Source organism: Eufriesea mexicana, unplaced genomic scaffold (genome assembly GCF_001483705.2).
Source record: "Eufriesea mexicana isolate 0111107269 unplaced genomic scaffold, ASM148370v2 scaffold1121, whole genome shotgun sequence".
In the NCBI taxonomy this organism is placed as follows: Eukaryota; Metazoa; Arthropoda; class Insecta; order Hymenoptera; family Apidae; genus Eufriesea; species Eufriesea mexicana.
The window spans coordinates 37,035-55,289 of NW_016909245.1; the positions used below are offsets into that span (position 1 = coordinate 37,035).

The window sequence follows — 18,255 nt, forward strand, 5'->3', positions numbered from 1 at the left end:
AAATTGGAGCCTGTATGTTGGTGTTTGTACTCCTTATCCTATTGCTTTTCTATCCTTAACAAGGTAACATGTAACATATTTCTATAGATTTCATTAGATTTTTATTTTTATCGACATTGCAAAACGTATTTGTATTTAGTTTCCATTTATTGATATTTCTCGAAATGTTTTAAAATGTTATATACATTATTTTCCAAAAATTTAATCAAAATTTCACCTGCTAATTTTTATTATCAACTGCGTAATAATACATCGTCCTTTTAAATCAATGATTAAACCTTGAAATCGGCAGTGGTTATATAGTTGTAAGTATACGTGTGCGTCTCTTAAAAGTAGCAAATATACAATTTGTAATATTTCGGACATTTTCATAAAATATTCAAATATATTATCTCATAATTTGATTAAGACAGCATGTTTCAAATATGATTCATAATACGTTAAATTTCAATAAGTCGTTTAGAAACCAATAGTTAATTAAGGAGTATTATAAATAGCATAAAGAAACTGATGATTAAAAAAGCAAGATCATTTATATGGATACATTACATAAGATTGGAAAGGATGTTGGAAAAAAGAAGATAAAACAAAGGGAAGATAATATCAAGTGCACTTCCGTGTATTCTTATTTTATCTTCAAAGTAGTCATCTCTCTGAAAGGACAAGTCGCAATGATGGCGTAACACGAACATTCCTGGAGTGGATCGTTGTTGGATTCGCGTCGAACGGAAACGAATGGGACGGATGGTTCGTTTTCGATTAAAAGCTCTCCGGCCTGTGAATGCCTGTATCCGAAATCAATAATTAATTTCGCCCGGTTGCCGGGGGACAGACAGAAAGCGAGCCGAGCCGGAAATGGTTCGGGAACTCGCTCGGTTACTGCGATGTTCCGATAAAACGTCCCTTTTTATCCCGTTCTCTCAGCTGCCAGATTATTGGATATTATTCCATTTCAAGCGTTCAATCCCGCTACGATTCGCTCGCACGGATTCCCATGGGGGATTCTCTGTCGTCCGCTGATTGTTGAAGCCACTTACACGCGCGTGCGCGCGCGCGCACATGTATGCACCTGTGTGAACTCAATTCGAGGTGTTGCATTTTGTCGTGAACATTTCGGCTTTCTTTTTTGTCATTGATGAATATGATCGAAAATTTATCGCATTGAACAAAGAGAGCACATTTAATGATGTAAACCATAATTTAATTGTCTAAGATATTTAAGTAACTTGCTCAACTCAATATTTAGTAACTTGTACAAATTTCGGTTTAATCTCCTAATTTGAGAGAATTACTATTATTTTGTTATTAACTTCTTGGAAATTTGAAGAAAGTCTTCGTATAAAGACTTTACATAAGTTGCATAATCTGATTTTCCTAAGTAGAGAATCTTTTATTCTTTCCAAGAAGGTTTGATACAGCAGCAGAAGTTAATGAAATTATTCTAAGACAATGTTCCAATTCGTATAGAATTTTAGATTTATCGTATTTTGGTAAATACTTATAGTGTCATAAGAAAATTTTATACATTTTAAAAGTGAAATATAACAGACCACATCAGCCATAGGAAACAAAAATCTGCAGTCGTGCAAGAAGGTACTGATCAGACCTCTATCTTTAACCCTTCGAAATAAGATTAAATAGAACTGATTAATAAATCATATACATTCTACTATAACAATTTATAGCACAAAGTAATATCATGGAAAATTTCATCTGCAGGGATTGTATTCTACTTTGCAAGAACGTCTGTCATGTCCATCTGAGAAGTATTCAGATCTATTCTGCAAGTTATCATGATCCATGTAAAACCGATTAAACACTCATCTACTCCAATTATGCTACGAAATCCAAACAAGGAAGATACCGAAAGGTCAACGTCCAAGAATCTCGAGAAAGCTTCCGGATGGGGATACGGATGCTGAAGGAGTGAAGGGAAACGGAGCGTGGAAGGGCTGAACCGGCTAAGGGAAATGGAGTAGAAGGAGAACGAGGAGGACTCTGTAATTAACTGCGATGAGAACGGCGGGATAGTCCCGTTTGAGTCGCTGAGAATCCCCCGGGACCTGACCCGTCGTATCAGACGCCAAACACTCCACTCCCGCACCGAGTTGGGTCTCGTCGTCGGCCAGCCTCGAAGCCGGCAGCGTTCAAGTTTCGCTACGATAATTGCCTTCGCTTCACAGTCGCGCCCCCGACACCCGCGGCATTGGATAAAAGGGGCTCCACCCTCGGTTCTGCGAACGAACGAACCTGCGAAGCCTGGGGACGAACGGATGCCGTGGGGGAAACTCGATAATGGCTTTCAGCCTCTGAATTTACGCGATTCAGATCTCCCCGTCACGGAAACTCCTGGATATTCTCCTTTCATCGGTTCACCTCCTTCCAACCACCCTTTCTGCTCCTGCCTACGGAGTTTGGCGAACATTGTCCTGTTTCAATTTCGACGATCACAATGGATAGCGTTTTGCTTCTTCACACCTTTGTCAGGTGTCGAGGAAAAATGCAGATTACTGCAGATTATTATTTTTAATGCCTTTGATTATTGCTCCTCCTTGGGTCTAGATCCTTCTTCGACTCATTGTCAGATATGTTATCGTGGAGATGTAAGTCTTTATAGGATTTGAATATAGGATCTTAAAATTTGGAATTTGAAATTTAACGTATGATGTTTTTGATATACGATAATAGCCAATATTTAAAGATTTTGGAAACGTTGCATGTTCATTAGCGATACTTTGTTTCAATTAAAACTCGTTTGGCTTAATGTCTTCTTTAAGTACAGCGTATGAGGCAGTCGCCACTTAAAGTGGTAGTGCATTTGTAGAAAATTCCTGCAAGTTCCTATTACCTTCTCAGCTCAGGAACTAAACGATATGCGCATACCCGAATCCTTGTAATGCCATCGTAACTTCCAACACGAGAAACGGAACAATCACTTTTCCTCAATTAACGATCCATTTGTCGTCTCGAAGTCCACCGCTTAAATTTCCATTACACTTTCTAATGTCTCTAAAATAAATCTCGCAACTCGCAATATGGTTAAACAAACATCCCATGAAAGATTCATTAACCGCATTCGAGCGTGGCCATGCGATCCACCGGTAGAAAAAGGAACAAATTTCGCTCGTGTACGTTTCCAGGAACGAGTCGCGAGCTAGTCCTGTCCGAGTGAGAGCGAACCACCGTCTTGAAACGGCTGCTTCCGGTATCCAGGACTCGTAATATTTCTACGTGTTCTTCCGGTAGTCGCCAGACGTTTTTACCTATCTGCCGATCGAAACTGACACGATATAACGGTGTCCGAGAGCCGGAACGGAATTCGCAATGATAATTACGAACGAGGGAGGACAAGAGATTTTATTTGTCCTCGTGGCCGCGCAATAAACGCGATCTAAACGTGTTGGTTCGTCGTTCGTTCTCCTCTGAAAGCAGTGAGGTTCATAACGCTCTTGCTTTCACTGCAATTCAGTCGAGAAACTACGGTACTCTGAAATAAATATGAAATCCGAAAATAACCAGGAACGTGCTTCGACTCGAAACGACGTGTCCTTCCGAATTTCTTTTTCTCGTAATTTCGAAGCAAAGAAATTGTCGACGTTCTATAATGATATTTCGAATAACGCGATGCATGTAAGAGTGATTGGTGCAATCGTTTCACTTCTTTTTGGGTCGCCTTAATTAATCCGTATGAGGTTTTACAGTAAGTTAGATTAATTGGTAATAGAAGATTGATACTCTGAAAGATATCGTTTCTTTGTATTTAATTTCTTGTTTTTATTTTCAGATTATATACGTTGCAGCGATGGCAGCGATGGTTGAAGAATACAGATGCTATGAGAGAAATATGTATGTATAGATATGTGTTCTATTTAAAAATTTGATATACGAAATTTATTTTACTATTTTTAATAAAATTTTCTCTTCTTGTACTTCAGATGTGAAGAATGGCGGTAATATACACGAGCAAGATACCAAGATCTTCAATTTTAGATAATTGCACCGATGATGTAATGCCCATTACAGCGATGTACAAGAAATACCTAGATAATCGAGCATTCATATACCCGATGATATAATACTTACAACACGAACAATGTCGAGACACGTTGCACAAAGCCTCATTCTTTAAATTACTTCTATTACCCGCTCTAATGACACTGTTCCGAAGTCTCGTCTGTTTTATGACATTCGAAGTAATTGAATTGACACGAAATAACGGAGACGATGCATTTCTCGCATTCGTCGTGAAACGAAGAGAAGTATAAACATAAAGCTTTTCTTCGATCACAAATGATCGAAATGTGAAACTAAGAAAGGAGTGATGAAAAACGAGTGGAAAAAAAGACGAAGGCACTTTCCTCTATTACCGAAGCGCCTATAGAAAACCGGAAGTACGCGGGATCTCGATGCAGGAAGGAGTCGATGGCAGCGTGTACAGCTATAATTCACGCATGGTAGAATCGTCGCGATTTTTTTCACTTTCACAAAAGTGGCCAGCATAACTTTTTACATAACCGAAAAGAAGAAACAATCGCTGACGTCGTCGTTAGTTATTCCGAGAATCAGAGCAACCTATTATTTATTGCTCGCTTTACGTTCGTGCGTTAATTAAATCGCAGTTACCAATGCTTTCGTTGCCTCTTTTCCCTATTTCATTCGGCAAGAATTAAAACTTTCTGGATCGATGGTCAATTTCATTTACATTTCTATCAGATATCTTTCACCGTGTTAAGTAAGCCTGTAAATCTCGATGCCAATGGAAACATTGACTTCCAAAAAATGATCTTTTATTACGAGACTTTTAGATTTTTACCATTTAAACTTATTTTTCTGTTTATAACATTCGCAATTTTCTGTTTGTACATCAGGTATCGATTACTTGAGAAACGGGAGAGATAAGGGAGAGACAAGCGAGTTCACTGACTCTCGAGTTACTTCGGTTCACCAAAGAATCACCATAGTTGAATATTAATGGCACGTACAACGTCCATTCACCAGCAATTACGCTTACAATTGCTAAATAAGAAAAAACTGGAACTTTATGCCGTATGAAAATTACGACTGGAATCAAATTCGAAGGAAACTCAGCGATGTTTTTAGACTGGCGTTTATGCGCACGTGGATCGAGACCAGAAGAATGCATCTGTGTGCCCATACGGCGCAGCAGCCGTGGAGAAAGTAATGCTTTCTTGAGCACGTATACACGAGCCTCTTTAATTGCACCATGAAACGATTAAGATTTACCTGGGATCGAAAGTGCGCCCGGAAGTAGCCTCCGAACGTCGATCGTTCGTCTTCTTTTTTCCCCCACCACGTGGCTGATCTTTTCGTATCCAGTGGTTAGAAATTTCTCGAGACGTCGTAACAACCTGCGTCGTGACTGTTTTAATGTCAGTTAGATAGTTAGTAACACAGAAATTGACCACTTATCGCTGAATATGGTTGAAATGTTACGACCGGTGCTCAATATTTCTCACGCTTGTATATTCAAATCGAACTTACGATTTGAATTAATTTCGCTACACTTTTAGAGATACTCCTCGATTTCGTAAGGCAAATTTTTCAATTCGAAGAGAAATTAATTTTTGTAATAATATTCGAAGAATAACGATTAAATATTAATAAGATCTTTTTGGAATTTCGCTTTAGAATTAACGAATTATCGATATTAATATTATTCGTTTCTGTTATAATATTGCGCTGTAAGATGCAATTGTCACATAATTGTTTGATAAAATCATTTTTTCGTGTTTTTCGTTGAACAAAAGAGTGGTCCGTGTAGTACCGTGTATCTCTGTTGCGTTTCCGTCGATTCTTTTTCACTGTCTTTGTCTGGTTGGCCGTGTGGGCCGGTAGCGCGAAAAGGGAAATTTTGCAAAAGTGAAACTCGCTGTGGGGACGAGATTTCCGGCAGATCCGACATGGATCGAGAAAGCGTCGGCTCGTTAGCGCGTTCGCGCGTAATTTTTAACGCTTTTCACGAGCAACGCGTGAAAATCTTACTTATCGTGGAAAAAGAACGGAGAAGGTAGCATTGTTGTTATAAAAAAAAAATATAATCTGCACCATGTGGAAATAATTCGACGATTTTTCTTTCAACATACTTTGAAAGCTGTTCTTTGGTATTTTCGAAGAGAAATCATTTAAAAAATATTAACATAATATTCGTTAAATTTCGAATTTTATTAAACGCACAAGAAGACACGTGGAAACAGGAAAATTAGTTGGAACTTAATTTTTGGATTCTACTCAAGCTATTAAAAATTAGTTAATAATATTTAAGTAAATTGTGACATAACACGCTTGTAACTCACTATAATAATGTTGTACGAGTACTAAATAGTTACATTAGGCTGTATGTAAAATCGTGGAGGAAAGAAAAATGTTTAAAAACGCGCCCGTTAAATTTTATGAACCGTGACCGGTAATCATTAACCGAGGCAGAAAAAGAAGTAATAATGTTGCAGCAGGAAACGGAAGACTCACGGCTCATGTAGAATTCAAGAAAAACAAGTAACTAGGAAGAAAATGAAACTTGGTCGTGTTACATGACAGACGAGTATTTATTAAAAATCTTTGATACAAAAAGACACTCCATTTCAGTCGGGTATCTTAACTTAAATTAGGTACACGTGTGGTTCGTCGCAGCAAAATCGTAATTTCACTGCAACGATTATTTCACATCGGCTAACTTACGCTCGTAAAGCTCGCTTAATCGCCGATGTTAGTGTTTTCTTTGGAACAGCTTAGAGAAAAAAAAAAAATTAAAGGGATTTTTACATACTTCAGCGGTGATTAGGTTGATTTTTTTCAAAAATTCCGCCGCAGAAAAAGAATATCGTGTAAAGATACGCATCGTTTTCTTCATTTCGAATTCAGGTCTTTAGAATGTAGATCTTCGAGGAATTCACCTAATTTTTTAACCTTGCGTTATTTATTTTGTTAGACTTTGGGCATTCAAGGTATTGGTTCTCTATGAATATTCGTTATCAAATCGACGAGATGGAGCTCAGGAATTGAATCGATAAACACCAAAAAGTATCGAGCAAATCCGAGGAAAAGAAAATTTCTATCTACACCCGTTTGAATTCCATCTCTCCGACTCGAAGGTTACAATCCATCGAAAGGATGTCGATTACACGGGCTTCAGCGCAGATTTACTTCTATCAAAATGGGACGCTGTCACGAAGAAATCGCTAATATCATTCAGTTACACGAGCAGCTTCTTAAGTTACATAAAAATCTGAAAGACACGTTACGCTTGAGAGAAGCACTATCTACTACGAGAATCAAGAAACACTTTGCCACGTTCTCTCCCTCTGAAGATGCACGCGACCATGTCCAACAACCCGAGACAAAGGGTCGCTCTCGATATCTCCTCCAATTCTTTCCAGAGAACCAAAAAGGAAAAAAAAAAAAAAAAAAAAAAAAAAAAAAAAAAAAAAGAAGAGTAAAAAAGGATACCTACAGGAATACAAAAAGGCGACTGAAACGTTTATTTTTTATCGAAGACGTTTCTTCGGTTCTTACTTTCGACAAGGCAGAATGAGAGAGAGAAAGAGACAATTGCCCAGAGATCCAGCAACGCGTATATTAAAGATCCTAACATGTCGAAGAAACCGTCTCGATCAACCGGAGGAATCAACGATGATGTGAGTATCCGCCACCGTCTCCGAAGCCAGAGAAACCTTCGTAACCACCGCCTCCGCCGTGGCCTTCGTGTATCGGCACTGGCACATGTATCTTCACCGGCACCGGCACCTCCTTCTCTACCGGTACAGGTATTTCCTTCTCCACGATATATGGTTTGTCGACAGGTACTTTGACCGGATAGGGCACAGGCTTTGGGACGGCGACAGGTATCGGCTTGTGTACAGGGTACGGTTGCGGGATGGGCACCTTGACCGGAACAGGATATGGTTTCTCTACTGGCACGGGGTACGGCTTGTCCACGGGTACCTTAACCTCGTACGGCACCGGCTTGTCCACCGGCACAGGGTACGGTTTATCGACGGTGACGGGGTACGGTTTAGGTACGTGAACCGGGTACGGTTTGTCCACAGGTACCTTAACCTCGTACGGTACCGGCTTCTCTACCGCGTAAGGCTGTGGCACCGGAACTTTGACCTTCACTGGGTACGGCACGTGCTTCTCGACCGTGTACGGCTGCGGGACACCCACCTTAACCGGCACCGGTATGTGCTTCTCCACGGTGTAAGGCTGCGGCACCAGCACCTTTACCTCGTACGGCTTGTCCACAGGTACCTTGACTTCGTACGGCACCTTCTTCTCCACGGTGTACGGCTGCGGCACGTGAACCGGCACCTTCACGAACACCTTCACCGGGTACGGGACGTGCTTCTCCACCGTATACGGCTGAGGCACGGCGACCTTCACTTCGTACGGGACATGTTTCTCGACCAGGTAAGGCACGTGCTTGGTCACCTCGTAAGGGACCGGTACCTTCTTCACCACCGTCACCGCCTTAACGTGCTCGTGTTGGTCATAGCCGCCGCCTCCGCCCAGGTCACCGCCGCCACCGCCACCCAGGTCGCCGTAGCTGCCGTGCAATCCTCGTTTCTCCGTCTTCTTCTCCGTCGACTCGGCCACGGAGTCCTTTGGCGACGCGCTCTCCTCCGCTGCCTTGCCCTCCTCCGCGCAGCTCACTTGCGTGGCCAGTGCCACTAGGACGATGGCAAACTGCGGGTGAAAGTCAGGATTGATGAACCAATTTGCAAGGTATGTACGTGTGCTTGCTTGTATGCCTGTGTTTATTTTGGCCAAGATTTACGAGCATGCGATTTATTTAGCTTGGTCCCTTCGCTACTGCAGCTTTAGGGTAGAAGGGATTATACACCATGAATGGTACAAGTTATTAAAATAGTCAATTTTAAGGGACCAGTTTACTTGCCAACTTTCTGGATCGAAATTCTCATCTTCTGAACTACCATGGAAGTGTTTAATCTTAATTTCGCGGCAATGAAAATTCGCGCAGGTCATCGTTGAATAATCTTTCGAACGGAACTTTATCATGGCAAGGATAACGAAAAAGGAAGCGGAAGAACGACTCGACATTTGGCTCGAAGTATCATTGAAAAATTGCGTTACTTCGTTGGAAGCATGGATGAAACGCAGGCCATCGTGAAACCAGTTTTCCACTTGTGAAACTCTACAACCCGAGACAAGCACCGGCAGATTACTTCCCTCGATCTAAGCATTCCCGCGGAAAGCAGAGTCGCTTACCTTGATATTCATCGTCGAGTTCGCGTATGTTTTGATGTGGCGTATAACCACTAACTGAACCGACTACACTGAGCCTTATATACTCCGCGGCATAATAGCTCGGTTACTTTCGCTGCACCTCATCGTCCGTATTATACTTGTACGTCTCGTTTTGCATTTGCAAAAACGTGGCCGCGCCAGTGCCGGGATAACGTACGGGAAATTGCGCGGTCCGTGCTCGCGCGAGCCCGCCTCTAATCGCGCGGTGATCTACCGCTATTTGATCGCGATCCGTGGAAACTGTTCCATTAGATAGCTTTTAAGATAGCGCACAGTTACACTGCACGCGTGCGATGGATATTGTTTCGCTGATCGGCGAGTAATTAGCCGGAGCATTGGGCCATTTCGCGCGTGGCGTATTAGAAATTTGTCGCTGAATTTAATTTGCGTCGTCGAGTCTGATAACCGTATTGACATAGATGGTGTAATGATTAAGCCTGTATAAACGCGGCATTTGTTTTGAGAGGATTGATAGGGTGTTTAGGTGACATTTTGCCGGTTTTTCTGAGATGTAAAAGTATTTTTGAGATAGGTAGGTAGATTTTTGGTTCGAGGTTGTTCTAGAAAAATCGTTTTGTATTTGAGATACGTGTATAAGATTATTTTGTTGTTATTTCGAGATTCAAGTTTGTTTTAGTATCGTGAGAATTATTGAAACACTGAAGCATTTAAAAATTCGATTTTGATATTGGAAAGAATATTCAAAATTGTAAAAAAATTGGTCTATTTTGGATAATTGAGGATGGGTAGGAAGTTTAGGTGTGTTTTGGTGATTTTATCGAGGGTACAGTAAAAATATAATTTTGATATCTGCTCGAATACAAAAATGCGGAAAAGAAAATTTGTCCTTATTCCGATTCAGGACGATCACCATCGTGCTCTTTACTTTCTCTTTCTCTTCCTCTCCCACCCTATGCTCTTTCTATATTTATACCCTTAAGCCCCAAAAGAATCATTCGAACTTAATTTCCACATTCCCACAGGTATTGAAAAGAGTAAAAAATTGATTTATACTTTAAATCAACCCGACCACTCAACCTCGTGTTCTTTCTTTTCTCTCTCCACCGAATTCTTTCCATTTTTTATTTCTTCTGGTGCAAAAAAATCAGTCGAATCCAATTTGCATATCGTCATAGATATTAAGGAAAAACAAATCTTGCCCATAATCCAATTCAAAACGACCACCATCGTGCTCTACCTTTTCTTTCTTTCTCTGCATCTTGTCTTTCTTCCATACTTACACATTTACGCTCCAAAAACCATTAAAACCTAATTTCCATATAATCATGGATATTAAGAGGATACAAAGCTTGGCCGTTCTCCAATTTAAGACTATTAGTCATCACCGTGTGCTTTTTTTCTCTCTCTCTTAAATCTCCGTTCCATTTTTACGGCTGTTCTCCTAGAAAAAAAGGAATAACAAAATTTTCGCATACTCACATCCGCGAGGAAGATTACCAAATTGTGACCCATTTCTCCGAAACGTTTCGCTACCGTGCATCTAATGCGATTTTGATTATTCGAGCCGAGCAGCGCATTGTAAACGAAGTGCGGCTATTATTACGCCGCGAGGCTTAATCGAAGGAAGTTGACGTTCACGCAAGCATGATTCTCGGCAGGTAGCACGATTTCCTCGTCTTCGTTCGTCGCGGAAATCTGGAACGCGACGACTCCCTCGTATGTCCTGTCGCGATTGCCATACTTTCGCACGCATGATCGCAGGTGAGAGCAGCGTCCAGGCCACGGAACCGATTCTCCGTCGTATCTCAACGCATCGTTGAGAATTGAATAGCAAATTAACCGAGATGTAGTCGCGATCAAGTACTCGTTTAGGCTATTATGAGAGCGTTTAGAGAGCTTTGCGGACTGGTTCGAGAGAAATGTGGAGTATCGTGGCACTTCAATTGCGATTTCATGCAAATTCTTTTGATATTTACTTATTCGATAACGATGATCATTTAATAGATCAGGGGAGAGGATAGTTGAATCATCTGGAAATTTACGAAGTGTCTTCGAATAATTTTCTGCAATTTTTCCATAAATACATTAGTCGGATTTTAAGCTTTCTGTGGTTTGATGATTGAAAATTGTAATTAGCGTTAATTTTTCGTGTTATATATTAATATATGGAGAAGCTTATGAGAAGTAGGTAGAATATTATACTGCACAAGTTTAATTACGATCGTGGATATTATATTTATTCCTCACTACGTTATTTAACTATTCATTCGATGATTTCACTCGTTCATAACTCAATAAAATCTCTAAAAATCATAATTAACCCCAATCCAAAAAAAATCATATAAAATCCAGACCCCACAAAGTTCAATTATCCCCACTTACAACATTCCACGTCCTCCTCGCAGTCTTGTCGGTATCCCAGAAACGACCCCTTTCAAATGCCCCATCCCTTATTTCAATTTTACTATCTATAACTCAATAAAATCCTCTTAACGAAATTTCTGAAAATCGTAACCAATACATCATTCAAAAATCGCTATACATCCCTCGCATCTCTATACCCCAAAAATAACCCCTCTCAAATACTTCACCCCTAATTTCAATTCCACCATTTCGATAACAATCGGTACCCTTGGAAAAGCAATAAATTCCGCACGAAATCCTCGGAACCCCGCGTGGCCAGAAATCACGCGTCGACTCGAATTTCGCGGGTGGTGTGACGCGAGGTATATCGCAGGGCTGCTCGTTAATCCGCATAACCCTTATCTTCGGATAGCGTTAATTCGTGGCGCGGTTTGGCGCGCGCGCCGTGCGTCGATTTATCCGGCAAAGGGCGGCCATTAGGCGCGTGTAATTGCCGCAGAAATGCGAGCAAAGCTCGCGCGGTTTGCTTCGCATGCGGAATACCTAATGTCGTATGTTAATACGGTCGCATGCGCCGCCACCATTTCGATCCTGGCGCGAGATAGAGCGGCAATTTTTAACGATTAATACGGTGCACGGGTATCCAGCCGGCTCGTATCACCGTAAATGCTCGTTACGCGGCCCTGCCTCCTTATTCGCGCGAATTTTCAATAAATATCGCCACCGATCCCACGTTAAATCTCCCCCGGGGATTTTAGTACACGCGGAACGGTAGCTCTGATACGCGGCGATCGATCGATCGATCGATTGGCTTCTCCGGCGATCGCGTTCCGTTTCTCTGGTAGGTTTTATCGAGTTTAATCCTTTCACCGTGTGTGACACGATGACAGGGAAAAAGGAACACGTGAGAATTTTTATTTTATTCTTTTTCTTTTTCTTCGTTTCCTTTTCTTTTCGTTTGCTTTTTGCACGGGTAAATAAAGATACCTGGTTTCTAAGGCTGCTGTGTGAGAAACTCGTTTTAATAAATGTTTATGATACGATAAAATATGGAGTTTAGAATCTTCAATGTTTCGTAGTAATAGAACGATATGTATGATTTGTTTCTTATATTTATTGTGATTTGGTAGAGTTTTCTTTTTGGTGCCAGGCATCTTCCATCTCCAGGTACTTTCCACTTGTTGGTAAAGAAGCTTTTGGATCGCGAATTTGGGGCACGCGCGACTGGTTGCTCGTTTACAGGCGCTCGAGACCCGTATGCTCAAAATTTAATTATAAATACATTGAAAGGGAATAAAATTCGGGAATTTAATATATTATTGCATTTCGGATTGTCCATCGATAATTTGCTCACCCGATGACGAATCGTTATAAAATATAAATTTCATTGGAGAATTAAAAAATTTTATATAATTTGTATAAAAATAATGAACTTCTTCGGAAATCATTATTTTGTTTATTAAATTTGTTATATTACATCGACACACGTACAGTCCACTTTAGGTGGTGTTCACTTCCCGATGAAATTCTCTAAAGTTCTTCGGTGTATCTGCTGAATTCTAAGCCAAGATTCCTGTCAAGATGCTTATCGATGATTCATAATAGGAGTATTATAGCGTTGCTGCCAGCCACGCGTTTGTACTTCGCGTGTTAATTATCCGCCCCGATGTAACGAGAAAGTTTTCCTTCCTCTCTTGTCAGTTGCAACCGATCTTCGTTCTATTCGCCTTGCATTCTTTCACAAAACCCCAACCGTGTCTTCGTTACTTCGTTTCTTCATTATTTCCATTACCACGACTCGTCGCTTCTGCGGCCTAGACGAACAAAACAGGAAAACGCTCTTCTTCGTTCGTCGAACTGTATAAAGCCAAGTAAATTAATATCGTTGAAGTTATCCTCGACGCAGTACCAGCAATTAAAGAGCGAAAAAATAAAAATAAAAATAAAAGAAGCGAGACAAAATTGAATCGGGTAGATAAAATCGTTCTCCATTTTGAGCTTTGTCTTCGTCGCTTGGTGGTATCGATAGATCGTGATTTATCGGATCGTATTCGAAACGTAACGTTGTTCTATCTGCAAATACAATGGCCGAAGATGGAATGAGAACATTCGTTCTGTTCTCTGCGATATCCTTGAATATATTGAACCGATGAAGAACAGGCAGTAAAACTTCGCGTGACGGATCATGATTTCCCATTTCGTCATAAATTACCATATAAAGATGCTATTTGGCTTTGTGCCTTGATAATGGTTGCCGCGTTATTTGTTTCGGTTTAATCGCGCTCTAGAGCAGCTCCCATTTCTTTTCCCTCGGGAATTGATAAAGGATTGTGCTCAGTGAAAATTACATAGTCAGGGAGGAGTGTAAACTCGTATCTATTTTGTCGAATTTGCGTTCATTGTGTACGTTTTCTAGCAACTTTGGCGGAATAAGGATTAATTAAGAGTGCGTTAATTAAAAGGCAGAACAGTCGAGGATGCTTGCGAGACTTTCGAGTTTTACGACTTAATTGTTAAGAAAATCGCTTTATAACTTAGAACATTTTTTTTTTTTTTTTTGGTTATGGTATTTGAGATCTGTAATTTAATTACTTAACACTGGAACCGATTTAATGCGTAGATAGATATACCGCGTGCGAGTGATAGTGATCGAGATGACGTGACGATACCATTTCTCGGTTTTCTTCGTTGAAATTACCATTCTCAGCGTCGGGCGATATTCTCTATATTGTTTGAAAATTTAGTTTAATTATTCCGCGTTATCGTTGCAAACGCAATTAGCGAAGATTAGTTAAACGTAGGAAAGATTTTTCGAGTCATTATAAATTTATACAACTATTTTTAAGCGAGATAAACAGTAGTATTAATGCGATTTAACGAAGATCGTGATACGCAGTTTACAATCACCGTCACTTTCCATTGCGAATGATTAGAACTTTTACTTTCGAGCATACAGATAGTTGTAACGAATTATTGGCTATTATCTGCTTGGCGTAATTCATTGGTTAACAGATGCTCATTAATGTAATCGCCGGTTGTTAACTACCGTTCTGCCTCTGAAACGTCAATTCATAATTATTTCACACACCATGTACCGTGGACTGATTCGCGTGAAAAAGATAATTTATGAGCCGATACTTTGTAAATTTAGGGAAATTGTCGAGGATATAACGCTGAACGATCAATGATCCTTAATTCGCGTGGTTAACACTCAAATAGATTTACTGTTTATTAAATTTCTGTTATAAAATTTTATCCTGCCGTCAAGTCTACTATTTTGGCATGATTTTACGAAACGCGTAATATTCTACGTGTTCTTCGTTTGTCAATTAAAATTGTACGAATAACTCGTAGACAGGATATTCTAAATAATTTTAGAATATTTTAATTGGGTATATATTACAGTTGTCGAATTTGAATTAATTTTTCAAGTTAACGAATATGATACTCGGAAATGCTGGGATGCAAAGGGTTGGTACTTGGTACTCTAATATGGTTCAAGGCCTCGCGTCTTTCATAGATATTACGCTTAACACCGGGGAAGGTGAATGTTGCGATAAGATAATTGTAGGTGAACACGTTCTCTGTTGACTTCGTTGCGTCATAGTGTTTTCTGGTCGTCGAATATTCTGCGAAGGTGTGCACAATGACGTCTCGAATTAGAAAGGAGTAAATAGCGCAATAATTTCTTCGCAATTAATCTTCGTATCATTGACGGAGAAAGTAGGATTCGCTATTAGATTAACGACCAGATCATCGTTTTCGGTTCAAGGATAACAGTAATTCATGTTAATTTCAAGCAATATGCACCTGATCGAGATACAGCGAAATCTACAATAATTAAGCAAAAAGGTGTTTAAACATCTTATTCTGTGTTTCAAATATTTCTGTTTTAATTTCAATTTGAATTTGCTTACGAGTAATAGCTCAATTTACTAAGAAAAATATTCTTAAAGATATTATAATGCATTTTAATTTCATTTTATCTTTTTTGTTTTTTTTCTTTCGTAAATAATTTCTAATATTTAAACCACTGTTTGAACTTTCGAATAGTGTTTCGAAACTGTTCGAATTTTCGAAGAGAAAAAATTGTGGAAACTAATTTCAGGATATGGTTGGTACTTCTTTAACTTTAGCAATGGTTCAATTCGATGTACTCTTGTACGTTACATATAATGCAGGAAATATATGCGAAATTCCTACATAATTTATCTTTTCATAAATTTTTTGACGAGTCGATGAATCTACTGGAACTTATTGTTAATTCTTGGATAGATAAAAATCCATTTTAATCTTGAATCTTATCTAAAAGACTTGCAATATATTCCACTTTAATTCAAACTATTCGTGCCATCCACTCCATTTTAATAGCTCATATAAAAATCAGCAGATCCGATCTCCAACAATAGCCAGTGATAACTTATCTGTTCCTGTTCATCGCAAAATTACCCGTTCGGATCTATTAACATATTTGCATCTGGCGTGCAGCGAGCATCGAGATCGGTCAATAACGAGCCTCTCATGGGTGCTTCTTCTTCCACGGTATAGTCATCATCCTTCACAGGACATGCAAACGAAACGCGAAGATATAAACATCGCTTTCGTGGCTTTTAATAGAAAGAAGCCAAGAATCGTGTCAAGTGAGTCGTAATTATTGGAAACTTCGAAACGCGGGTCCCGAAGCATGAATGGATCGCGCGATTTCCAAGCGAATCGCGGAATAAAAGGACGATTGCATGCCCTTCGAAGAAATTTTCTCTAGCATCGGTTACGTTGGTACCGAGATAATTCGCGTCTTTTCCTCTCCATTCCGCCTGTGTAATTACGTATCATGGAGATTTCGTGAACGTGAGCAACTTTCACGCGTTGCATAAGAGGGTTGGATGTGCGTACATGTGCACGAAGGATGGTAAATGGATTAGGTTTTTGGATCGTCGAGGTTTTATACAGGTTTTATTACACATCTCGTTAAGCTTGTATTGGATACGATGAGAAGAGTATAGTGAACGAGAGGAAACTATAACGAATGATAAAAACACTACCAAAATTAACATAGAATTGGGCAGTTTAGATAAATTCGACGATAAGGCGAATGGAGTCATTTAAATCTACAGATTAGAACGATCGAGTAAAATTACCATAAATTTCGTTTCAAAATACCTTCGGCAACGTCTGTATTTCGTTACTCAATTAATAGCTCTTGTTTTTAGCTGTAACTTTTGTTCCACTCGTAATACTTCCATCGTGTAGCATAAAAAAAATCGAGTTTCCACTCTATGTAGCGATGGTTTCATGGCCAGGAGCTTGTTCGCAGCGCGGAATCGTTCGCAGTGGCTTCGCGACGAAAGTGAAAGGATTCCTTGGGACTTTCCCCGAAAATTTTACGCCGTGTCCGCAGCCACGATCATCCCCGCCACTGGCTCCGAGGCTAATGTTCCGCCGGCACGAACTTCGTGGATTTAGAGAGAAGCGACGTGTGACCGATCCCGAAGCGTAATCGCGCCGATTCGCTCGTTCGTTCTTAAATCACGCTCGTTGGAGCAGGGTCTGCAATGAAGACGATACTAAAATAGTTGGATCGCGATGTCCTAGCGAAGTCTGTGTCGAAGAGAAGAGGAAAATCGGCTTTGGTGAACCTAGGATGAAGTAAAGTAAACTTTTTGAAATTTTCGAACATTTCGGGTGTTCAATTTGTGGTGTACAGAGGTGAGAAATTGACCGGGGTCTGAATTTTTATTTGTTATTATTATTTTTTATTGACGCCTTAGGGACAGATTAATTTTGGAAAAATCGGTTGAAAATTCTCCAATGTTTTTAATCGATTTAGCGAGTGATCGTGACGTTTAATGATTTTTCTTTAAAATTCCTTTCCTGGGTGTTTAATCTGTTCGTTGTGCAGGTAACATAAGGTGTTAATTGCCAGACTATGTAGTCGGTATACGGGGTAGGTATAATGTATATTAATTTACAAGTTGATGAATATCGTGACTTGGTCTGACATATATTCGTCTCATCGTATTTTGGATCTCCTTGTGGCCACACTTGGTTGCTTTAAAGAGCTGCCAGAGGGTTAAGTAAGATATTAGAGGAAGTATGAAAATAGATGAATGAACGACTCATTGAGATAGTGTCGAGATGGCATTTTAACTCCTCGCATCTCGTACGTACACGTCTCTTTTCACGAATATTAGGACACCTGCTGGTCTCATGACATAATCTCACGATAATCACCAGACGCGATAATTGACCCAGATTACGAGAGGAAGAGATTAATCGGTCAGAAATTCGCGTTCGTGCGAGATAACGATCCACACACAGACTGGAGAAATTTATAAAGGCTAATCAACAGTCGTGCGTTAATAACGAGATAACTAATTCTTTGTACCTGTTCTCAAAATATTCGTCGTTTCATCAGATAGCGGAAGATAATTGAAGTTCCCCTAAATTTTTGCACATTGTGCAAATAAAATTCAATTCTTCGCTATCAGTACAGGGACTAATTTTATTTTATGACAATGTAAACGATAAATCGATTTCTTTCAGAGTTTTTGACTCGTAATAACGAAACTTGATTTCTAAATCTTTATGCAAATCTGCCGATAATAACTTTCATGCTAATTAAACAGCTGTAGTCTGAAATTAATCGAA

General features: G+C 39.8%; 1 protein-coding gene across 1 annotated transcript; it reads right to left on the minus strand.

Moving 5' to 3' along the window:
* Positions 1–7,641: 7,641 nt before the first annotated feature.
* Positions 7,642–9,278, minus strand: Vajk4 (chitin-binding protein vajk4). Its single transcript, XM_017900155.1, has 2 exons — positions 9,244–9,278; positions 7,642–8,700 (listed from the first exon to the last, which is right to left on the minus strand). The coding sequence occupies exons 1-2, from the start codon at positions 9,253–9,255 to the stop codon at positions 7,642–7,644; spliced, it is 1,071 nt and encodes a 356-aa protein (XP_017755644.1). The 5' UTR covers positions 9,256–9,278.
* Positions 9,279–18,255: the final 8,977 nt, after the last annotated feature.